Consider the following 27,136-nt stretch of genomic DNA (forward strand, 5'->3'; position numbering starts at 1 on the left):
TGTTTGCTATTTGCCAAAACTGGTGGGAACCAAGCCACTGCTCAGCTGCTTTGGACTTTATGGACTGAGCATACAACTCTCTTGCATTCTTTATTACTTTCTTACAATGGTTGCTGGCAGTCCTGAAAGCAGCTTTAGTTTCCATACATCTATTACATTGGAAGTAGTGGAAAAAGTGATTTCTGTGCGCAATGGCAGCAGCACATTCTGGAGAGAACCATGGCTGACTGTTAGGTTTTTGCTGGAACTTTTTTGAGGGTATGGAACGGTGTATACCTACAATTAACCATTCTGTCAGGTCTGATACTATAGAGGATACATCCTTTTGGAACGCAGAGGTAGATCCGATATAAATGTATGGAAGTTACCCCAGTGTATCGATATACTGTACGATGGAGAAGTACGTCTGGGGACTTATTGCATTTCATTTTTATCTTAATTGATACAACAGAGTGGTCGGAAGATCCAAGAGGAGACAGAACAGAAACTGAACATAGTTCAGGGAAAGTTGTGAGAAAAAGGTCTAGTAGACTTGCATATTGGCCGTCATTGTCGGGCACATGGGTATTACAAAGTTTTTGCAAGATTTCATGACATCATTGAATTTTAAACAAGAAAGTGTACTTCATAATACTAGAAGCGAGTCAATTGATTGTGCCATGGTTGCACTTGGACAATTTACTGGATCCTACTCAGCAGCCAAATATTTGGACTTTTACTATGTTGTGGAAATGAATACTGCTCTTGGAAGATGGGAACAATATGCTGAAGAATTGACAGGTCAACTTCCCACCACTGTTTGGCATTGATTTAAACAGCCTTGTCTTTTCTGCTCTCTATGAAATGGATTCACAAAAGAAGACTATAGTTCAAAGTTTATTGCATAGACTTGTTTAGCATACAAAGCTGTTCTTCAGTGTCAACTGACAGACTTCCTGCCAGGTGGGAGATACCATAACATTAAAGATAAAAAGAAATGCCAGCAAATGCAGAACAGCCAAATAACTAATATGATAGAAGAATGCTTTGGCGATTTGGGTTTTAGCATTTTTAAGAAATGCTATGCATCTTTACACCAGCACAGCACCATCAATATAATGGAGTAAACAAGACTTCAATTTGGTTTGATATTAAATCTGAAGAGAATTAGTCATGTTGCTTAGATTGTGTGGACCCAAATCCAAAGAAATTAGAATGAAACACAAGGCATTACAGAAGGCAGTACTTCAGAAGAGAAAGCAACAACTGGAGAAAACAAAATGAAAAAAAGAAAAATGCAAGGAAGCAAGCGAAGAGAAAAAAAATCTCATCATTGAGAGAGTGAAGACACATGACTGGCCATGTTTCGCTGAAGAGAATGGTACACAAATGCTGCATGTGCTAGGAAGCAGGAATAGTAAAATTGAGGCCCTGAAAGATGAAATTAGGTTTCAGAAAATAGTTCTTGGCAATAAATCTGAACATTTAAAACTTGATTGACCCTTAGAGTCGCTGGCAAGCCACTTGAAAGCATTTTTGAATGGGTCAGATCTAATAAATGACTATAAAACACTGCTAGATGATGAATCAGAAAGTAGCGAAACAGATGAAGAAAGCACTTTAGTTCATCACAGTTTGGAAATTACAGCTTCAGTGACAGTATATTATGACAATAACTTTTATTTAGGCCAATTTCTACCACAATTAATGAAGGACAAATGAAATTTCTTGACAAGTATAATGTGCAAATAAATACTTTTAGATGGTCATGGTTAGAAGTAGTTTTTTCTTTGCGTGTATTTGATTGGGAACAAGGTATAACCACCTCAAATGGATGAATGTGGTCAGTTCCTAGCGAAGAATTCAACAGTATTGCAAAGAAATACCAATTGTATAAAGAACTCTATAGTTGATAACATGCAGCTTTCTCTTCTATGAAAGTTAAGGTGTTCATGTACGTTTGCTTATGTACATTGTCATGATGAAAAAAGTGAAAAACACTAGATAAAATGATTGCATTTAGAAAAATTCAAGGAGTAAAGAGCTGACATTTGGATATGATATTCTATAATATGTATTGATTAGACATGCAAAATTCCATATCTGTATCTTTAATAGTTTTTGTGATTTTGAAATTAGTATACGTTTATGACATTTGATACTTTATTTCTGCGACCAAAATTGAACATATCAACGTTTTCATCTGCTTATAATCATTATGTATAAAATTATATTGCATGTTCATATTTACTGTCATTTGATTCAGTTTTAATACTTTAAAAATTGTCCATCACTGCAATTTTGCTATTATAAATAATGCAATGTTCACTTTTCAGAAGGCCATAATTGAATTAAATATAATTGTACTTTTACTTCCGATTATCTTCTTATACTAGGAATGATGAAAATATCTTTTGTGACATTTTTACCGGATACTTTTTTGTCAGGTGCTTTCAAAGTTTCCGTGTTGTAATTTAAATATGCTTGTGAACACCAAAATGGTCATAACTTGAAAACTAAACAAGATATCTTCATGATTTTTGTTTTTTTGTATTGATGTGTAATTTTATATAAGAGGATTGAATTTAGTCATAGTTGTTTGTAAAATTTTAACTGCTGGTACCTAGTAAAACATTCACAAGTCTTCGATTTCACTTTCAACAGAAAAAGAATGTACAGATAGATATTTTTCAGCTAAACATGCCATCATTGGAAATTCATTTTTATTTACCCTTTAAAACAGTCTTATTTTATATAATCTGGGAAACAATTTTTTATAATCTGGGAAACAATTTTTTATAATCTGGGAAACAATTTTTTATAATCTGGGAAACAATTTTTTATAATCTGGGAAACAATTTTTTATAATCTGGGGAAACAATTTTTTATAATCTGGGAAACAATTTTTTATAATCTGGGAAACAATTTTTTATAATCTGGGAAACAATTTTTTATAATCTGGGAAACAATTTTTTATAATCTGGGAAACAATTTTTTATAATCTGGGAAACAATTTTTTATAATCTGGGGAAACAATTTTTTATAATCTGGGAAACAATTTTTTATAATCTGGGAAACAATTTTTTATAATCTGGGAAACAATTTTATATAATCTGGGAAACAATTTTATATAATCTGGGAAACAATTTTATATAATCTGGGAAACAATTTTATATAATCTGGGAAACAATTTTTTATAATCTGGGGAAACAATTTTATATAATCTGGGAAACAATTTTATATAATCTGGGAAACAATTTTATATAATCTGGGAAACAATTTTATATAATCTGGGAAACAATTTTATATAATCTGGGAAACAATTTTTTATAATCTGGGAAACAATTTTATATAATCTGGGAAACAATTTTTGGCTATTTCAAGTTCAAGTTCTAGTAAAATTCTTTTGTTTCCATTTTCATTTAATTCTCTATAATATCATTTATTTGAGGTTGGATCAATTTTTTTTCTTGTTTCTTTCAAACAAGCATTTTTTTAAAATTATAGGTAAAATTACTTTTCTCTTTCAGATACATGAGTTTATGCCTTGTGACACTCCAAGAGAGAAATCAACATTTCTTGCAGTTAACTACTTTGAGTGATTAGAATGTCCAGTTATTTTCTAGAAAAGTAGTTTTAAATCTTGAATCAAGATGTGTTGCCAGTATCTCTTGTCTTTTAGGTAAAGGGAAAATCTTGTATTGAAAACAGCTTTCCATGGTCTCAGCAAACAATCCTTTTTCTCTTCTCATATCAAAAAACTGACCAATAGTTTTAATGATAATGGAAATAATTGCTGCTCTATTACTTTAATAATATTTGTATAATAAACAAATTAAGAATTTAGAGGATCCCCTTTAAAGATCATGGTTAAATTCTAAACGGTGTGGTTTTGAATAGTCATAGCAATGAGATTAGATCATTTCTTTTTGTACTAATACTTATGTGACAGCTCATCCTGATTCTTGATATTTTGTAAAAGCTGCTGAATTGTCGTGATGTTAGTGGTTGAATAAATGATGAGAAAGATTCGGTAACAATTAAAAATGTACTAACAAAAATACATAAAAGAGGTAATTAAACAATATCTTTGCTCATGGCAGGATTAGCAATGAGCGACTATCTGCTTCACATGTCTGTGTCCGACTCTGTTGTAAATCGCTTCTCCATCTGGGAAGTGATGTCATGGAATAGTTCATTATTCCTGGTAATAGAGATGCGTCCCCAACTTGGTTATGATTGAAATGCCCAAGTATTTGTTAACAACTTTTATCCTTTGTATTCTAAATAAATAATTAAAAGATGAGCAAGGATTATACAGGTTTTCAAATTATCTTGCAAAAAATTGTTTGTTATTGCCTGAAATCAAAAGTTAAGTTCTAACAATAACAACAACTACAGAGGAACAATCTCTGAAATATTTGATGTTTACTTGGTTGAAATGCTTGGTGCTGATTGTATCAAAATACTCAATCTCGATTGGTTGTCTATATCAAACTTTAACCAATCCGTAACGGTTGTCTCCTGAAGCCAGGCACCTGTTCATGTTATCTATGTAAGGGAGCATATACACAATGCCCTCAGTCAAACTTAGGAACCTTTTTCAGTTATAGCACTACTATACATGTTGGTGTACAAACTTTGTTGTAGGTTCTGGTATCTTGGCAAGCAATACAAGTCACATTCAATACAACAGTTGGTCAGTCTCGCTATGCGCAGATGTATGCACATAATAACACTTGTTGAACATTTCTTAACTCATTACTTTTGCTTGTTCAACAAAACATTAAGTATGGATGAATTTTGTTGTCTTACATTTGATATTGCCTTCTTTTTGCAGAAGCATGCAAATTCACGTTTTCATGATCTAGAATTGAATTTAATTATTTTGTTTCTCATATCTGAAAAAGTTTGCAATTTTGATTTTGATTTGCATCCCATCATTATCTAATATTATGCAAAATAAAAATTAGTTATTAGATCCTTTACTGCGTTATTATATTGCATTGTTTTAAGACAAATATAATTTGATCCTCAATCCAATGAAAACAATTTATGATAATCTGCTTGTTTTCACTTGCAGGCATTCATGAAATGGGTTTTCGAAAATAGTTGGGTATAGGATTATTTTTTATAGCACTTCTCTCTTGCTGATTTTATAATGCTAAAAAACATAGACACAATTAGTGAAGGAAAGTAAGGAGTTCACATCTTTTTCAATAAAATTAGTGCATAAATAAACTTAAATTCAGATTAAAACTATTTTATGATCCCCGTGTCATGCAACTTTTTAATGGTAAAATTTTTTTCTTTTTTACCCCCGGCTTTAATCTCCATAAATGAATTCATATTTAAATATTAAAGAATGGACTCTCAATTATGAATAAATACTTTTCTGTTTCTAGATATTTTCGATATAATTTCAAAACATATTTCAAACATAAATGAAATCAATGGTGGAGAATTGCAAATAGTTTATACACAATTTCTCATCATTCTATTTGCATGTTTGGCTTTTGTTGTCCAACATTAATCCTACCAGCACACAAATCTTCATTTGATACAAAGATAAAATTGGTTGATGTATCCAGGTGTCTTTGTAAATATACAAAAACATTTAAAATGGTTTTTCTTGAAAGTTAAATTGAAAACATGTTCTCTGGATAGACATTTCTTGAATTCATGTTTATTTTTGTTTTTTTTTTATATTGCCCATCACAGATAATGAAACAACAAAAAACTTCTTTCAAATAATCTAAATGATTTTGATGGCTTCTTTTAAAATGGTTATTTCAGTTTTTGAATTTCTTTGTTGTAGGTTCATGATCTTGAGTTTGCTCAAATCGAAGCAAATGTTGTTCAAAGATTAGCCGAAGGAAATGCATCACTTAAGAAAATGCATGAAGTAAGTATTTCTAAAGAAATTGTTTCTTGTAAACAAAATACCAACTCAAAAAATGCTTATTTATCCAAACACAACATATTTTTATAAAATGAAAGTATTTTTATATTTGTTGTATTTGTATCCATACAAATTTTTTCTTTCATATATCGATAACAACTTTGTTGCCAGATGTCAACTTAAGTTTCAATAAAGAGGGAGTTAATAATACACTTGGCATGATTTTGGCTGTGTTACTCATACAAAAATGAGCTGTTTCACAGCTTCCAGTCGCTTATGTATTAATAAACAAAACCTGCTATTTCAAATCACTTTCTGACAAGGCGATTCTTTTAAATGTTTGTCATTATTAAAAAAAATAAACACATTAGCTTTTTTACTAGCAGTAACCTTTTTACATGATTAGCCTAAATCTGCTTTTCGCAGAAGGATGATTTCACTCAAGTCTATCAGTAAGAGATGATTTTGTCAATGCTTAGGAGGCCTCCTTAGTTTTTCTATATCATCAAGTTTATAATATTGTAACAAAATTATATAACTTCGTTTTTAATAGCAACAATATATTTTCAAAGGGTGGGCCAAATTCTAACTTCCTCATGAAAGGTTGCTTTCAGCAGTACTTCTTAATTTTTTATTTTTGGTCACAGTTCTTAAATTATTGTAACATACAATGTATGGTCACTTTTGATAGAAATAATTGTAGCAAATAATGGTGTGAATCTTTTGGTCTAACAAGTAATTGATTTGTCAGTATGTTAGACTAAAACATGACATTTGTGATGTGACCTATTGTTGTTCATCTCATGCTCTTAATAGTTATATTTTGAGACAATTTGGTATCGGCTGTATTTTCATTTACTAGTAACAAATCAAACGTGAATTGTCGCTACTTATGTCAGCCATTTTGATTTATTCATCATATATTTAATTCTCAGAAACTAATTTTTGCTTTTACAAATTTATTTTATTTTGTAGCAAATTAATTTGAAAATAAAAGTTAATTTACTTTCTGATTAAATATTAAAAAGTTAATTTTATTTTAGGCAAATGTTACTAATTTACTAAGATTAAATTCAAAGCAAACATTTTTTTGTTAATTACCAAAAGAAGTTAAATTCCTCATTTGTTACTTGCATTTTTGTGATAATTCTGTTTTTTCTTTTTAAATTATCTGCATAAAATCTTTTTTTTTTATTTTTCAGCTTTTATCAATTGAGGATGTTGAAAAGATCATGGACGAAACTGCTGCTGGCATAGAATATCAACGTGTAAGATTTTCTTTTCAAATTTCCATTAAACTTATTACAATATATAATAAAAATGCATAAATATCGAAAGGGCTATATGACCATTCTAGGAATGGATTGCTTAATGTCATTTTCATATTATGTCAGATTGTTTTCTGAAAATCAATCTATCATCGCAAGTCTGTGTCTAGTTGGCATAGATGTTAACAAATAGCCCAGGATTGTCTCCTGTGTTCACTGTAGTTACAGGTTGATAGTTTGTAATGCTGTGAATCTGTTTGTGTACTCTTATTGCACAGGCCGTGATCATCCACGTTTTGTCTTTGTTTGAATTTGGTACTGGCCTTAGTGTCATTCGGTAGTCTCAGTGCTGTAAAGGAGTGTTCCCTTCCAAATAAGATTACAAATCAAGTTTAAAACCAGCAATATTTTATTTTGTGAAGTTACAATGATATCAACTACTCCACTGAACTGCAGGTTTACAAAACAAGATAAACATATCTTCCAACGAACACAAACAGTCCATCAACTTAAGGTTTAAAGGCACATCTGTTTCGCAAACCAAGCAGAGACCAATTGAACCCATTCTCGATTGCAGCTAGAATATATATAGATATGGACTGAACTATACCACAAGACCAATCGAGATTTATTGGCTGTTAATGTAGGGATATAAAAACTAACTGATTATGAACTTAAACATCTGGTAACATTACGTTTGCAAAGTCTCAGGTTGCTCAAAATCACAACATAAAACCTTGTATCCAAGAAGATATTATTTCAAAGATTATCATCTCATTTCCTTCATGGTCTTTTCTCTTAGCTAAATATTTCTCTCAAAGCAGGTCAGCCATCTGCAACATGTGCATGTTTATGATGCAACTAGAACTGAATATACATTCCCAAATCGGCACTCATTTAAAGACTAACCAGATTTAATGTCACTAAAATTTGGTGATCTCATAAAAATCGATGTGTCACTGTAATTATAGTTGAAAATACAGTTAAATTTAAGTTTTAAAGAAGTTGATTTTTTTAAAAGAAATTGTATCAAACTTTTACAAAGGTGATTATTATTCCTATCAACCCAAATGTGTATAGCTTGCAACAGCTAAAACGAATCTTCAATTTAACACTGGTTGATGAAAAGCCTAGACGCGTTTAGCAAGGTCCAATGAAGTCAAATAATCCAAATTAATTGTACAACTTTTATCTTTTTGGATAGTAGTTAAAATCGCTGTTCAAAGTGGGTAAATGATACTGTTAACTTTAGCTAACAACTCTAGAGAGCCAAATCCAAAGTAGTTGAGCAGCAGCTTGGTTCCCACCAGTTTTGGCAAATAGCAAACAGGATCCTGAACAGAAGCGTGCGTTCCATCCCAACCATCATCAATGGACCTGAGGTCATCTCATCAGCATCAGACAAGGCCAAACTATTCGCCAAGAACTTTGCAGCTAACTCTACCCTCTGTGACGAAGAACATCAACTCCCCATATTTCCTCTTACAACAGACAACACCTTATCCAATATACAAATATCTGTGCACGAGGTCGCCAAACTAATCAAAAACCTTGATTCCAGTAAAGCAACTGGCCCAGACGGCATTCCAATTATAGTGTTGAAAAAGTTTCGACCAGAACTTGCCCCCATACTTACAAAACTGTTTAAGCGTTGCCTTAAGGAGAAGTGCTTTCCAACACCCTGGAAAACCTCGTCAGTACGCCCTATATTTAAGAACTCAGGTGATAAATCATCCCCCTCTCAGTACAGACCAATAAGTCTCTTGTGTGTCATGAGTAAGTTACTGGAATCCATCTATATATATAAAAGCGAAAATGTATGTATGTATGTATGTACGCTTTTCCTCGGTGTCCACAAAAGGCTTCTTTCAGAGAAGCGCTTGCTCGCTTTACAACTTCTTAAAACTTTTTATATCATCTATAAATTGTAATATCTCAGAGTTACCCACGGAGCTCGCCTGTCTATTTAATTTTATTGACTTTCAAACGTTAATTATTCGACATTTCCCCGCATCGGCACGCGTTACATTCGGTTTTCGGTATTAAACAAATGCGAAACTCGACTCTAATCACAGGCCGAAAGCCAGTTGTCTCAAGAAAGCTAAGTAACGTTTGTTCAATGTCGACTTCGTCATATCAGACTGTAGCTTTCATTTCGCTCCTCCTAATAAACAGGGAGCGGATTTTTAAAAACAAACAAACCGATTTATTCACCTCATTCAAAACTGTCCCGCACAAAATAACTGCTGAATACCTATCACCGTCACGTCAATCAAAAACGCGCACCTGTTTTTTTTTAACACTTTACTATTTTCCAACTGCGCGTTGTGAAGGCTTCGTTTTTTTTTCTCACATTTTCGTTTTTTTTTCACATACCCCGAAAAACACCCGGGCAACGCCGGGTACCCCTCGCTAGTATTAAATAAAGAAGTAGTCAACCACCTCAGCAGAAATAACCTCCTTAGTGACCGGCAATATGGTTTCCGTTCTGCTAGATCTACAGCTGATGTGCTAACAGTTATATCCCATAGGATTAGTGAATCTCTCGATAAAGGCTTCCTTTCTAGGGCAATTGCTCTTGACATATCAAAGGCCTTCGATAAGGTTTGGCATAAGGGCCTACTTCACAAGATTTCCAGCTACAGTATAACTGGAAATGTTTTCTCAATAATTAAATCATTTCTCTCTGATAGGTTCATAAGAGTAGTGGTTGATGGGCAGAAATCAGAGGCCCACAGTATTAATGCTGGAGTCTCCCAGGGGTCCATCCTGGGCCCAACTCTCTTCCTGATCTACATCAATGATCTCCCAAAACACTCGTTGACATTTATGCTGATGACACGACCATCTACGGCAACACATCAAACGCCGTAAATGACAAAGCTCTCTCTGATTCCCTCTCCTCTGATCTTGAGCGCGTCGTTCAGTGGGGGAAGAGATGGCTGGTTACTTTTAATGCATTTAAAACCAAGCTCCTTACTTTACATCATCAACGCTCTGTTCCTCATCTAGCATCAATTGAAATGGATGGCTCTCGTCTTGGGGGAGGCTTCATGTTTTGACAAGCTCCTGGGTTTGACCTTTACTCCTGATCTTAAATGGAATACGTATATAAAGTCTGTTGCCTGGGCCACTGGGAAAATGGTAGGATCCTTCTACTGCTCCAGAAGACATCTCACTACTGATGCAATTCTCTATCTCTATAAAAGCCAAATACGTCCAAAGATGGAGTACTGCTGCCACATCTGGGCTGGAGCTTCAAAAAACAGTATATCCTGCCTTGACAAAGTACAAAATAGACTTCATGGCTTAGTGGGGATGCTCTCTTCTCTTCCCTGCAACCTCTCTCCCACAGAAGAAATGTTGCAAGCATGTCTTTGTTTTATCGTTATTTCCATGGCAAGTGCTTGTCCGAGCTCTGATCTCTGGTCCCCCCTCGCCAATCCTTCATGATAAACACTAGTCTAGCTAAAACCACTGTCAGTAATTTCCCCCACTCTTTATCTGTGCCTAAATCAAAACCTAGATTCCATGAACATAGCTTTTTTCTGAGAAGTGGACGCCTGTGAAATTCTCTTCCGTTTGCCTGTTTCCCACCTGACTACAACTTGGACGTCTTCAAGTCCAACATAAACAAATTCCTGATTAATTGCCCCCTTAAGTAAGACATTTTATCAAATCTCCAATACCAACTATTACTACGATATTATCCCATTGATTATTGTACACAAAATAACCCTTATCCTTATGGGCCTTGATAAGTGGTGTTCCCCATGTTAAAAAAAAAAAAGAAAACAATATTTGACAAGAATCCAAACTCCGTTCCAAGTTATGTCATCATTCAATGCCTCTAGTGTGTCCAGCCTTAGCTTTAAAAATATTTTGAATTTATTTTTCAAGGGATATTCAAAGTGATATTTTCTGAATACAGATCTTATACATCGATATATAAAACTATTTCTGTCTAGTGAGGTATCACCACCAATCTAAATGATAGTAAAATGTAAATCGGTTGATGCATAAATTTTAATATTTGGAAGAAACCTTTCAATTTCTACTATCCAAGTTTGAAAGTTGACCACAGTAATTGAAAGGTGAACATGAAAACACCACACACGATAACATGTGGATTCAATGTATCATAAGTCAATTCCTCTTGAAATATCTGATCCTGAGCAAAATTATTTTTCCTGTTTTTAGAATGAAACAAACTTGAATAAAACTGATTTGTCTTTTTTACAACTCCAAAAAAGTGCATCTAAATATAGGTTTGTGCTGTGAAAAAAAATAAAAATTCTATATCTTTACAATTTTAACCTTTTAATCCTTATTGATATTTTATTTTTTATTAATCTATTAGATAAAGAGCAGTTATCTGTATGCGTCTAGGTCCAGTTAAAAGGCAAAAACTACAAAACAAACACCTACAAAGTAGGTATATTCTTGATCAATATTGCCTTGGATGAATAATAATTAACTTTTAAAAAAGTCATTCTTTGGGGATCAACTGGGCCAGCTTTCCTCAGAAGTGGGGCAGAGTAGGTTTTTTAGTCATTTCCAATATTATCTATTGTATAAATGAGTGGTGAATGACTTCTTTTCAATAAATAAAATAAGAGAGGAGAATAGGCTGGGCAAAGCTGAAAGGAGAGGGATGGGGGAAAAACAGGAAAAAGAAAAGAATTGAGAGAGGTAGAAATTTTAATATAAAGATATTATACACACCTTATTTACCTCATATATATATATATATATATATATATATATATATATATATATTTATTTATTTTTTTTTAGTCCTGGGTAACACCCAATAATCCTGTTAATCTATTATACAAGTCTCAATTATTTGTGTCTGCTAAAAACTTTTGTCATCTGCAACGGACCGGTATGAACCTTGAACGAACCTTAGAAAGAGCAATCTCTCAGACACATAATATGGAAAAATTAGAAAAAAATCAACTATTTCATGTAGAAATGTTTTGTTTAAAGGTGGGTCAGGTAAAAATCTTTGTTAATTGTGCATACACAAATGGTCGGTTCATTCTTTTGTTTTAAAAAGATAAATTTGCAACGTGATAACATCGGTGGCGTCTTGGTTGAATCTATAGCATGTTCGCTTATGAACTTAACTTTTGCAAGTTCACACCCACCACACACCATCTTTTTTCTCTTAAAATAACATTTTCTCTCTTCTATCTTTTAAAATTCTCAACTTTCTTACATGTGTCCACCACGCAGCATTTTTTCTTTTAATAACGTGATAAGTAATAAGTAAACTTTCTTTTTTCTCCTATTTTTTTAAATTCTAACTTTTTTTACAGCGTTTTTTGTTAATTTTTTTTTGTCTCCTCAACTTTACGGACTGTAAAACTAATCTTTCTAGACTGAGGCAGCATTTCACAAATTTCTTTAAACTGCCGAACAATCACGTTGAAAAAGTGGTCAGCTACATTTTTGCGTTTTTATCATTTGTTGGTCTGTTTCTCTTTCTCTTTTTTCTTATAAATTTTGTTTTTTTTTATTGACTCTATTATAATATATACAGAATCTCCATAAATTGAAATCTCATATTTAACCGCATTTTACGAGCAAAGTTTCAATTCGATGCGCGTGCGCACATGTCGAGCAGCAGACAAGAATTTCGATATGGGCGTTCGAGATGGTGGTGACTAGGAATCTCCAGCACGAATGTGGGTTTCGGTCATGCCACACAATTGTGGACTGAAAGAATTTCCTGCGAGATATATGCCGCGATTACTTTCTCAGGAATCCCTGGCAGATAGGAGGTCCAGGCCATACGGTCGAAACCAACGAGTCTGTCTTCTTCAACCGCCAGAAACACAACATCGGCAGACGTCTAATACCGGTCTGGGTCTTCGGTGGATACGCCGACCCCGCCAAAAAGGAGGGTTTTTTGGTTAACGTACCAAATAGGAATGCTGAAACCCTCCTTCCACTAATAATAAAATACATTCTGCCGGCGACCACAGTCGTATCAGACTGTTGGAGAGCTTACAGCAAAGTGGGAGGAGAGGAGGGGTATAACCATTTAACGGTGAACCACCACCTTAATTTTTTAGATCCCATAACACAGGCAACAACAAATCATGTAGAGCATGGAAGGAAGCAAACAGTGCAATAAATGAGAATGCGGAACCAACCGGGAGCTTTTGGACACATATCGTTTAGAGTTAATGTGGAGAAAAAAGTTTGGTAGGCAGCCGTTTGACTCCATATTAACCCACATTGCCGAAAGCTACCCGGTTGGTAAGGAGCTTCCTATTACATTCGTTATCTCATCTCCGTCCACTTTGTCGTCTGATGCCCTCCAAACGTCTGAGGAAAATACATCCTGAGAAAATATGTTCCTGGCAAAAAAAAAAAAAATTCTCTTAAAAAAAAAAAAAAAAAAAAAAATTGTTCCTTTCCTTTTTCTTACGATTTTTTAATTTTTTTTACGTAAATAGTTGAAAAAAAAAAAACGTTTCATAAATTTATGTGTATTTATTTTGCAAACAGAAAACAATTTCAAACAATAATACTAATAATAAAAAAAACATAAATGAACGGTAGATTTTGCTTTTTTATTTATTTATTTTTGGATGTTTCTACATTTACAATTTCATTTTACAGTTATTTTGTAGCGTTGTTTTTATTTTATCAGTAACACTCGGTTTTATCCGGCAGTTGATGTCATGTGCCAGACAAAGCCGAGCAAATGCTGAGTTACGTCTGGTTCGTTAAATGCACAAGTACCAATTCAATAACAGAAAATTCTGTGAGATTTACTGGGATTTGTTTTCTTTTTTTGACAAACAACTTAATCGATTTACTTGCATTTGATTTTAAAGAGAGGGTGCAAGAACTAAAGGAAAAAGGTAAAAAAGTAGAAATAATTCTTGCCCAAAAGAGAAACAGCCATCTACTTTGTTTTATGTAAGTAAGTGTTATTTCTTAAAATTACTTCGGTAGCTCAATCAGTGCACCAAACTTACAAAGGTTGTATGAATATTTTTATTCTAATTTTGTTCCCAAATGAACTTCAACATTTCAAATGACAATGTTAAGCAAATTGTTCAGTTTTACTTTTTATTTTATTTTTTTTCTATAATCTATATAATTTATGGAAATTAGGCTCCCAAATGATGCTGGTTAGCTTTGCTAGTTAATCATAAAAAAGAAAGAAAAAAATATTTTTAAGTGCTTTAAAAAGCTGTGTTTTATTATTGTTATGTTTGACGTTCATCTTCGTCGCCAACTATTATGTTTGCAGGTTGAACCAAATGATGTATAAGATAATACAAATGAAGACTCAACAAACAAAGGTAGATCAATAAGAAGTGTATTAGAAAAAGTATATTTACAGTATATTTACATAATGGTTGTCAGGTAAGAGAGTCTTGGCTGGAGAACATATCTGCTCTCGGCTCGGCCTTCGGTGGCTTCTGGTTAACACACACTCATACTAACCGAGTCTTGCTATTTATGTGTAATATTATCCACATATGTAAATGAGTAGGTGCCACCACAACAATTATTTTGAAAGATTTTTTTTGTTTTTTACAGGAAATTGATGAATTATTATCTGGTGGTTTAACAAATGAAGATGAGGAAGATGTTGCTGCTGAACTGGAGAAACTTCTTCAAGTATTTTTCTTTTTTCATTTACTGTGATTTTACATTTTTCAAATTTTGTAATATTAAATTTACATGTATAAGGTATAAGATCTTTTCAAAATGGTTTTATTTGTTATAAATTAGTAAAAGTTCAAAAAGATGCACGTGAAGTAGATCAGAAGTTATATCAATCAAAACGTGAATACAACAACCAAGTAGTATGTCGAATAATATAAATAATCAGCCTGCATCGAAAAAATTCTGAACTACTTTTGGCATTACGTATAATCTGCAAGATGTTAAACTTTTGGCATTACGTATAATCTGCAAGATGTTAAACTTTTGATGATGCAACTGACATGTAATTGTACCTTTACAGCTTTCCTTTTAATTAAAATAAAGTATTGCCAAATGTTTCTAACTAGAAAAACAATGTGAAATGAATTTGAAGATTTGTAATTTTGCATAAAGTTTTTTTTTTTTTTTATTAAACTAGCGGAGGTACCTAGCGTTGCTCAGGACCGTATAAACAATGAGAAAATTGAATTTGATTTTGAATATATTTGTTATTCTTTGGACCTATTTCGTTGAATCCCATAATTCTTAGATATGTTATTAATTTCGAAAATCATTTTTCATAATTTAACCACCTCTTACTAAAATAACAACTTTGATACATTGTCTTGGCTGTGTATTTCATTACAAACACACTAATCAAATAACACACATTTAATCATTTTTCATAATTATTGGATATGTTACTAATTTAGAAAATAATTTTTTATGATTTAACCCACATTATCGCCTCCTTCCCATATTACTAAAATAATAATTTGAGATATTGTTTGGGCTATTTATTTCATTACAAACACACCACTCAAATAACTCACATTTAATCATTTTCCATAATTCTTGGATATGTTACTTATTTCGACAATTATTTTTCACGATTCAAGCCACATTATCACTCCCCTCTTACTAAAATAATAACTTTGATACATTGTCTGGGCTGTTTATTATATTACAAACACACCAATAAAATAACTTATATTTCATCATTTTTCAAAATTCTTGGATATGTTACTAATTTTGACAATCATTTTTAATGATTTAACCTACATTATTGCCCCACTCTTATATAAAAAAAATAACTTTGATACATTCTGCTAGTATATATTTCCAGCAACGTCATTCAATACCAGGCGATGGCGGGTACAAAGATAGTATATATTTCTACCAAGGTTATTCAATCCCAGGACATGCCGGATACTCTGCTAGTATATATTTTCAGCAAGTTTATTCAATCCCAGACCATGCCGGGCATGCTTCTATAATGCTTCTTAATCCACTAATTCCACCTACTTAATCCAATCAAGGGCAGTGCTGGGTATTCTGCTAGTATATATTAACACCTCTCTCATTCAATCCTGGGTGGCTGGGTATATAATTCCACCTATGTCATTCAATCCGGGGCAACTCTGGGTATTAGTATATATTTCCACCTATGTAATTCAATCACGGGCATTGTCGGGTATTCTGTTAATATATATTTCCACCTATCTAATCCAAACCCGGGCGATGCCGGCTATTTTGCTAGTACATATTTCCACCTATTTCATCCAATCTCGGGCAATGCCAGGTATTCTGCTAGTACATATGTCCACCTATCTCATCCAATCCCAGGCTCTGCTAGGTAATCTGCTAGTACATATATCCACTTCTCTCATCCAATTCCAGACAATGCTGGGTATTCTGCTAGTACATATATCCACCTATCTCATCCAATCCTGGGCAACGCCGAGTATTCTACTAGTACATATTTCCACCTATATCATCCAAGATGCAAGGTGGGTTCTAGATATGACCTTAAACTATATCCAGTGGTGAGGCCCCAGCTTGCGGGCTTTGGGGAGTGTGGAGCCACCCTTTAATTGCCATTGCTCCCAGGTCCACTCTGACCCGGTGTGGTAGTACCTGTTAGGGTTCGAACTATGGGTTGAATAGAAACCGACTTGAAAACAATAAATATATTCGATTAAAAGATTTTTCTTGAAAATCTTTGGATTTGGCATTAAATAACCTGAAAAGGGTCGATATGCCGTAAAACAAAAACAACCAACCAAGATGCAAGGTATTCTGCTAATATATATTTCCACCTATCTCATTCAATCCCTGGCGACGCTGGGTATTTTGCTAATATATATTCTCACCTACTTCATTCAATCCTTGGCAGCGCCGGGTATTCCACTAGTATATATCTCAATCAATCTCATTAAATCCTGGGCGACGCTAGGTATTCTGTTAGTATATATTTCAATCAGTCTGATTCAATCCAAAGCAACACCAGGTATTCTACTAGTATATATTTGCATCTATCTCATTCGATCCCAGGTGCCAGTGTATTTTGCTTGCATACATTTGCATGTATCTCATTCAATCCCAGGTGACTCCGGGTAATCTGCTAGTATATATTTGGATCTATCTTGTTGAATCCCATAATTCTTGGATATGTTACCAATTTCGACAATCATTTTTCATTATCGCCCCCCCCCTCTTACTAAAATAATAATTTGATACATTGGTTTTGCTATTTTATTTCATTACAAACACACAAATCAGATAACTCACATTTAATCCTTTTTCATAATTCTTGGATATGTTACTAATTTAATATTCTGCTAATACATGTATCCACCTATCTCATCCGATCCTGGGCAACACCAGGTATTCTGCTAATAAATATTACTTCAACATGATTTCCTTAGTGTAGTATCAGTCTCAGCATTCGATTGACTTTAATCCCCCTCCTCCTTAACTCAGGATTACTTGATATATTTACATAATTTCTGAAATGCTACAAATAAGCTCCCAGCGTGCACTGATCTCATTACCTGCTTTTTGGAATTAGCAGTTCAGCCATATGAGGTTTGGAATATGACATCTTGTGTCAATGTAGTACACGATAAATATATAATATGCATCTTTTTTAATAGAATATAATGTTCAGTATGAGTGACTCATAAACAGTTTCTGCCATTTCCAGGACTGACTTAAGATCCCCCACCCCACTCTTAAAAATATACATGAAACCTAGTAGTGTTAACTTGTAAACGGTTTCTGCCATTTCCGGGACTGTCTTCATATCCACCACCCCACTCTTAGAAATATACATGAAATATAGTAATGTAAACGGTTTCTGCCATTTCAGGGACTCCCTTAATATTAATGATGTATAATATTAAAATCTGTAAGTAAACACGTCTGATTATCCCCCCCCCCCCCTACGAAAATAAGGAGATTATGCCTGGGTTCTCATTAAACACTCACCAAATCCATTAACTCACATTTCGTATAATATTAAAATCTGTTACTGTTTTGTATAATATTAAAACCTGTTACTGTTGCTTTAAGGAAACAAACGTTGATTAACTCATATTATGCCTTTTCATTTACTTGATGTTTGGAATCAGCAGTTCAACGATATGATTTTTGGAATATGACATCTTATCTCAATTTAGTACAGGATATGCATCTTTTTTTAGTAAATAATGTTCGGTAGAAAATTATGCTATATAATACAGTTACTTGGTCTTTTGGCTGAGATCAAAGTGTAGTATCTGTCCTTAAAATTCAAGCGGTCTCATCTGCCCCCCCCTCCCCATTAAACAGAGTTAAGATATCATATTGTTACTAATACTTTCATATAAAAAAGCATTGTTTACATTTTAAAATATAGGAACTTTCGATCTACTCGAAAATAAGAAGATTATACCTGGGATCTCACTAAATCCATTAACTCTCATTTCGTATAATGTTAAAATCTCTAAGGATAAACCTTTAGTGAAACAAAGGCTGATTAACTCTTATTTTGCCTCTCCCTTTCCCTACTCACCTATATGTAATGTATTGGATTACGACTCGGACGATTGAGAAATGCATTGTTTACATTTTAAAATATAGCAACTCGATCCTCGTTGGTAAAAAATTTTAATCACTCATAATTTTATTCCCCCCCTCCCCCTCGATTTTCATGTAAATTTTGGATTTTACGTTTTGAAAATGGTGGGGTAAATCAAAACGAAAGAATAAGCGAAGTAATAACCCTGTTTAAGTATTATATAAAAAGAAAATGTTAAAACTTCTTAAAAAAAAAAAATCGTTGCCTGGGTGCTTGTGTTGGGGGGGGGGGGAGTAAAAAACCGTTTTGGTAGGTAGGTAGGATCGAACCTGAAGCCTTGAGGCGAAGTTGGAAAATAAAATGTGAAAAAAACGTGACACGTTAACAGCTCGGCCATCAAGAAAGAGTCACTGAAACACGTTTGAATTTATTTAAGTATAAAAGAATTGACAGGTGCCCGCACTTAATGACTTAATGAGGTCAAATATTAGTAGCGGAGTTAAGGTTAACTGCCGGGCAGTTTTTTAATGAGGTCAAATAGAAGTTAATGTGGGGCAGTCTTTTTGAGTTTGTTTACCTAACTTTGGCTGGTTTTGTTTCTCCAAGATGTTGGGGGGGGGACGAGCTCCTCACAAAAAGGGGATTGTCCAAATTGAATAGCAATTGTCTGATATAAGGAAAAACTCTGTATTGATCAAAGCTGATTGCTTTCTAGACGTTCTTGGAATCGCGCGCAGGGAACAATGCGTTAAGCTTTGAATTAGTTTCAGTTTTATACGAAAAAGCCAAATCAACACGTGAGAAGCCAAAATAGCAATAATTTTGTAAAAGTCGCTGTAAATAAATCTAGACGCTACATGCGTTCCCAAATCGTAGATATTATCTAGAGGGTATATAAACACTTCCAAGCGATAGTAACCGACCCGGGAACCTCGGCGAGAAAAGCCTTTCTTGGACATACATAAAATGTGCACACGCATTTTGCCTTTTAAATACATAGATAAGATAGAATATAGATATTACTCCAGAAATTATATTAATTAACAATTTTATAAAAAAACTTATACTTGCTGCTATTAAATTTATTTGAAAATAGTTTGAATATGATAAAAATATTAACCTTTCTGATTTGATTTTTTTTTAAAATTCTACCATTAATTATTTCAATACTGTTCATATGTATTAGTTAAATTCTTCAAATGTTTGAATAATGATCTGAATTTATATTTCTGTTGAAATATTCATCCAAATATTCTATTGAAGTTTAGTTATGGCAAAAATTTATAATGTTCGCTGCTGAATAAATAAAAATTTATAATGTTCGCTGCTGAATAAATAAAAATTGATAATTTTCGCTGCTGAATAAATAAACCAATGTTATCAGAGCACCAAAAATGTTTTTCAAAATCTCAGTTGGAAAGAACGGAAATTATGAAAAATAATACAAAAATCTTTTCTAGAATTAATGAAAAACTAGCGGGGGTACCCTGCATTGCCTGTGTGTGGAGAGGTGGTGTAGTAAGGATATTATGCAAGGCAAATGCGTAAAAAAAAGAAAAAAGAAGAGATAAAAACAGGAAAATAAAGAAGAAAACGAAAAAAAATCGCATAACCAAGTTTATATCTTAAAAGTTTCAGCAAAAAAAAAAAATCAATCTGTTATTTGGGCACGAACATGAAACCTGGAGCCTACGATGTAGCCCCAATATTCACTGTTCCACGACAACGTCATTGAAATAACGTTTTTGTTTTTCTATTTAAACCAATTCAAGAAAGAACGCTGGACCTGCATGCATGTTTGCCGAAGTCTGTTAAAAAGGAACAATATTTTCTAACCCTCCCTTTTAAACGATCATATCTCTACGAAATAATTGACTGTTTTTTTTTCTAATTTTCACATTTATCCGACTGAGACATTGCTCTTTCAGTTTTCCAGTTTTTACCTGATCCGATGCTGCTGAAAAAAGTTTTTGGCAGACATACACACATGTTGCCTTTTATATATTAGAAAACTAGCAGGGCTACCTGGCGTTGCTCGGGACTGTGTAAACAATGAGAAAATTGAATTTGATTTTGAACATATCTGTTATTCTTAGGAGAGAGGAATTTTTAATGTCTACGTATCATTTGCTATTTTGAGCAAAAGAATATTTTACTTACCCTAGGATGGGTATTACACGTATGAAATAATTGTATCTTACCTAGGATAGGTAATTTACAGCATGTATATGAAACAATTTTATCTTCACGAGGACAGGTAATGTAGAACACATATTTAAAATAATTTTACATACCTTTAGATGGGTAATTTAAATACATATATGGAACAATTTAACAGACTCAACCATTTACAACGTATATGAAATAATTTCTCTTCCCACCAAGGCAAGCATAATTTAAAAAAAAAAAAAATGAAATCAATTTTAGAAGATGGATCATTAGGATTTCTCAATTAATACATAAATACATTGTCTTAGGCAACACTTGCTTCACCATAAATTTTAATATTACTGTGTTTCTTTCCTTCCTCACTATTGGCACTATAATTTTAAGAAAAATTATGTCATTTTTGGAAGATGTTTAAGCAAGATTTTCAAATTCATACATAAATACATTGACACAGTGATTAAAAAACCCTTGCTTCATTAAAAATTTCCACATTACTGTGTTTCATATTCTTTTCCCAATGCCGACAACAAATTTTTTTTTTAAAAAGACGTGATTGAAAATTCAGAAAAATAGGGATGATCCTCAACAAAAACTTGCTCAGTTCATCTTCACATAAAACATTTCTAGTGGCTTAATGCCTTGTCTGGAGTGATTTCAATAAAAAAAATTCAAGTGGCTTAATACCTGGTATGGAGCTATTTTGATAAAAAAAATGGTACTCCTGCAGTATTTTACTCACCGATTTCACGATCTTAGCCGAGCGTTGACGAACGCTTTCGGCGTTAATGCCGACGAAAGCCGAGAATTTGGAGCTACGGTGCAAGAACGCTAAAAGTATGTGAATAGCAACAACATTACAAGGAAAAGATATTACACACACAACAAAATGGATAAAATTAATGCACAAAAAATTTGGATAAAATAAATCACAAACACTTACCGTAAGTTTTTTTTTTTTTTAAAGTAAAATAAAAATTTTGGTTCTTTCAGATGCAAGGTTCCTTGTTTACTTGCGGTAGTAACGATGTAAGATTCCGTTGTACGGAAGACCAAATCGGCCATAATTTAAATATTTAAATTTATTTACTGAATTTAAATATTTAAATTGATATACTGTTTAAATGATAATATACGTCTACGATGTTTTTATTGGCGCTTTTCTTTTTTAATAACATTTTTTGCACCATTTACAAGTTTGTTTTTTTTTTTTTACAAATATTTTTTTTAATACTGTAATAGTAAAATAAAGTTACATTTATTAATTATACGAAAAAAGTATCTTGTAATGTTTTCACGAGATTTTTTTCCTATTGATTTCTAACTTCATTTAATCATGAACAAATTAGTCGATGTGGTACAAATTTCTAATAAAGATTATTATTTTTTTATTATTAAAAATACATTTCATGAAAACACTCATTATAAAATGTTCACGTTGTTTAATTAAAAGTTCTCAATTTTAATCTAATAGTTTTATAATTTTGTTATTTTGTTACAAATTTCTAATAAAGATTATTTTAATTTTAACGGTAATTTGGTTTTCATTATAAACTCCGTCATGTTAAAGGCTTTAAAATCACTTTAAATAGTAAATCAATTTTAATATTTAAAAAAAAAAAGAGAAATCAACAGGAAAAAAATCTCGTGTAAAAACATTACGAGATACTTTTTCCGTATAATTAATAAATGTATCTTTATTTTACTATTACAGTATTAAAAAAATTATTTGTAAAAAGAACTTGTAAATGGTGCAAAAAAATGTTATTAAAAATACGAAGAAAAGCGCCAATAAAAACATGATAGACATTTTGGCCGATTTGGTCTTCCGTACAACGGAATCTTACATCGTTAAAACCGCAAGTAAACAATGAACCTTGCATCTGAAAGATAACCAAAAATTTTTTTTTTTTTTTTTTTGGGGGGGGGGGGGGATAAGCAACAGTAATAAACACTTCAATGTTTTTTTTTTCGTTTGTTTTTAACAAAACGTTATTAAACAGTAACTTTTTTTTTTTTTTTTCAGTAATGTTTGTAGGGGGGGGGACACAATTACTGTTTATCTTTAGTTCCGACTGGAAGATTTTCTGACTGTAGAGGCAAAGTAGGGAGCAAAGGGTTTTCAGAGGATGTGGAAAGGAGCTCCTTCCCCAACCGGGTAGCCTTCCGCGATTTGATTTATTGTGGAGACAAAAGGGTTGTGTCCAAATTTTTGTCTCCACATAAATTCGCATAAATGTTTCCAACAGCTCCCGTTTTTTTTTTTTTTTTTATCGCTAAATTAAATAGCTGAAATGAAAGTCTGTATTTTTACTTTGAACAATAAAATAACTGAAATGAAACGCTATGTGTAATTTCAATGAAAATTATTTGTCTGCTGCGCGTTCGTTTGAAGCGCCCTGATTGGCTGATAGAGTATCGTACCGCTCGTCATGTTCCGGCGTTTTCCGACGGATGCCGATCAACGCTCGGCTAAGATCGTGAAATCGGTGGGTAAAATACTGCAGGAGTACCAAAAAAATTATAGTGGTTTCATGCGTTTTCTAGGGCGATTTCAAGAAAAAATTTTGTAGTGGCTTCATGCCTTGTCTGGAGCAATTTTGATAAAAATTTTGTAGTGTCTTCATGTTTGTCTGGAGCGATTTTCATAAAACGTTTAAAGTGGCCTCATGCCTTGTCTTGAGCGATTTTTTTTTTTTTTTTTTTTTTTTTTTTTTTTTCCAAAAAAAAAAAAATTTCTAGTGGCTTCATGCCTTGTCTGGAGCGATCCCCATTAAAAAATTTCTAGTCTGGAATTTCCATGAAAATTTCCAGTGGCTGGATGCCTTGCCTGGAGCGATTTCCATAAAACATTTCTGGTGGCTTCATACCTTGTCTGGAGTGATTTCAATAAAATCTATTAAGTGGCTTCATGCCTTGTCTGGAGCAGTTTTCATAAATATTTTCAAGTGACAGCGCTGGCCTTGTATTAGTATATATTTTCTCCTAACTTATTAAATCCCTTGCGGTGCCAGGACTTCTGATAGTATATATTTCCACCAACCTCATTCAATCCTGGGCAACCCAAAAAAAAACCTCATTCAATCCTGGGCAACCCCCAAAAAAACAAAAGCTAAATGGAGGCCATCTAGAACATATGCTGTAGAACAGAGAAAAAAAGGCCAAAGACCCTAGTGTTTCGATTTGATGTTTTGAATATAATAAACTAGTTATGATCAAAGTTTCCTTTCATTCGGACAAAACACTAAGAAATGGGGCCACATTAGAGTTAGGGCCCGTTTTTTTTGGTCACCATGTACATATTTCTACCTATCGTATTCAATCCCGGGCGACGCCGGGCCTTCTGTTAGTGTATATTGTTCTACCTATCTCTACGCTGGGCCTTCCGCTGACTTATATTTCCTACCTATCTCACTCAATCGCGGGCAACTCTAAGCCTTCTGCTCGTTGATATTTCCTACATATCTCATTCAATCCAGGGTGACGCCGGGCCATCCGCTGGTTTATATTTCCTACCTATCTCATTAAATCTCTCGCGATGCCGGGCCTTCTTTTAGTATATATTTCCTACCTTTCTTCTTCAATCCCAGGTGATGCTGGACCTTCTGCTAGTATATATATATATATATATTTTCTTCCTATCTCATTCAATCCCGGGTGACGCCGGGCCTTCTGCTAGTGTATATTTCCTTCATATCTCATTCAATCCCGGGCGACACTGGGCCTTCTGCTAGTATATATTTCCTACCTTTCTCATTTAATCTTGGGCAACGCTTGGTCTTCTTGTATATATTTCCATAACTATCTCATTCAATCCTGGGCAACATCAGGTCTTATATAATTCTTACTTATCTCATTCAATCGCCAAATTTTCAAAATTAATACAAAAATAAATTGCCAACTTGTGATTATGCAACCCTTGTTTCAACATGCATTTCAATGTCATTCCAGTCTAGCAATCCTTTTTCACCCCGGGTCCTGGATATGACCTAAAACTATATCTGATGGTGAGGCCCCAGCTTGCGGGCCTTGGGGAGTGTGGAGCCACCCTTTAATTGCCATTGCTCCCAGGTTCACTCTGACCCGGAGTGGTAGTACCTGTTAGGGTCCCAACTATGGGTTAAATAGAATCCGACTTAAAAAACAAATATACCCCATTAAAAATATTTCTACGTTACCAATTTATTTGAAATTTTCAGACAACCCATCTTTAGAGTCGAGGGATGTTTTTATGTCATTAAAATAAATTTACCTCGCGAATTATTAAAATATTAAACAAAATATAAATATTTTTCGAAGTCGTTTCTGCGAGACTTGCCCGGTTTTATTTCTGGTAACTTCCGTTTCAACTACTCTCGAATTACAAGTAAAAAAATAAACAAACTTACTCATGCAGAGAGTGATCCGTGCTGAAATAACGTTATTATTTAAAAAGCCATTCTTAACATAAGGAAGGCAGGGTGTTTTGTACCTATTCTGTACTTTAACCTTACAATTGAATAAAAACATATCATAAAACTTTAATTAAACATGGAAATACAATTTTAAAAAAATAGCGCGGATCACTCTCTGCACTAGCACACAAAAAAAAAAAAAATAATCCCATATTTTAAAAATTTAAATTCATTATGTACTTACCAATTTTTTAATTTTAAATTCCTATGTTAAGGCTTTTCACTCATGAAACATTACGTTTTAATTGTTTAGTTTCTTTTCATGGCATTGTTTACATAAAAAAGTTTGTTTTAACTTTTTCTAAACTGTTTCATGTTTACGACATGCCTCAACGTATCATAAAAACCCTAACCTCAGCATGTTAAAAAAAAAAAACGCCCTTCCATAAACCTTGAAAGCCGTTCTTCATATGGGGAGGTTGGGGGTGTTCATTCCGAAAGCCGTTTTAACATGGGGAAGTTAGGGTGTTTATAATATGCTGGGGCGAGTCGTAAAATTAACGAAGTTGCTATCTATTATTTATTGCAAAAATTGCTTGAAATTTATTTATTTGACAAAAAAAAATTTACATTTTGGTACTCCTTGGGCGTTGAGTTCCATGGCGACCAGCAGAAAAAAATAATAGTCGCTCCCTTAGTCCTCCACCCCGCATGTAACATATTTTATTTACTGACGTTGCCGTAACTAAACGATTATTTGTCACATTTACAAACATTTATTTATTTATTTATTTTGAAAAAATTTTACTTTTTATGAATATTAAAAGAAAAATGGGTACTTATGCAGAGAGTGATCCATGCTGAAATAATATCGTTATTATTTAAAAAGCCATTCTTAACATGGGGAGGGGAGGGTGTTTTGTACCTATTCTGTACCTTGCAATTGAATAAAAAAAACACGATTTTAAAAATAGCGCGGCTCACTCTCTGCATTAGCACCGAAAAATGTTACTAAACATTTATTAATAATTTCTCACTTTTACAAACATTTGATTTTAAATTTCTTTTTAAATGACGACTTTTATCAGATTTTTTTTTAAATACTACCCCCCCCCATGGTGTTTATTCCGAAATCCGTTGTTAACATGGAGAGGTTGAGGGTGTTTATTCTGGAAGCCGTTCTTAACATTTGTGGAGGTGGACCTAATGTAAAAAAAAAAACTAAATCATTTACTGATAACTTCTCACTTTTACAAATATTTTTTAATTTACATGCGCGGATGAACAAATTGTTGAATAGTGCGAAAACAAAACGTTTTTGTAATAAACTTCGGGATAATTTTTTGGGTAAATATTTACATTTAGGTCCACCTCCACAATTTTCTTTTTTAAATGATGACATTTATTGATAATTAAATTTACTTCTCCGCAGCTTTTATTGATAAATAAATCTACTTCTCTGCCACGGGCACTGAACCCCTCCTTTTTTTTTTAATAGTATTTTCGGGTGGGTATGCTGACAACAAATATCAGTTAAATTTTGCAAAATTTCAAAAGTGGTGTTTATTCCGGAAGCTGTTCTTAAGATGAGGAGGTTGGGGGGGGGTTATTATAAGGTGGACCTAATCTAAAAAAAAAAACTTTTTTATGCTCACATAAGCAACTATTTTTTTAACTTTTTTTTTACTTTTTTATCTAAAAATTAGTAAATTTCAATGAATAGACTAATAAATCATTTATCATTAATATGTTTTTTTGGTTTTGTGTTGAATGAAACTTTTTTTTTTCATTACAACAATAATGAACCAAGTTAAATCTTCCGGCATGCGTTTAAGGGTTACGAAATTATCAATAAATTGTTTAGTTACTAAGCCAACGTCAGTAAATAAAAAAATGTTACATGCGCATG

General features: G+C 33.1%; 1 protein-coding gene across 1 annotated transcript in view; it reads left to right on the forward strand.

Moving 5' to 3' along the window:
* The window catches only part of LOC145259871 (charged multivesicular body protein 6-A-like), a 108,595-nt gene that overhangs the window by 25,731 nt on the left and 55,728 nt on the right, over nucleotides 1-27,136 (forward strand). The window contains exons 4-6 of the mRNA XM_080117746.1: nucleotides 5,798-5,884; nucleotides 7,084-7,149; nucleotides 14,719-14,799. Coding sequence (XP_079973872.1) covers nucleotides 5,798-5,884; nucleotides 7,084-7,149; nucleotides 14,719-14,799 — 234 coding nt within the window. The remainder of the gene's footprint in view (nucleotides 1-5,797; nucleotides 5,885-7,083; nucleotides 7,150-14,718; nucleotides 14,800-27,136) is intronic.

Source organism: Euprymna scolopes, chromosome 35, assembly GCF_053919585.1.
Source record: "Euprymna scolopes isolate OS-2025 chromosome 35, ASM5391958v1, whole genome shotgun sequence".
Lineage (NCBI taxonomy): Eukaryota > Metazoa > Mollusca > Cephalopoda > Sepiida > Sepiolidae > Euprymna > Euprymna scolopes.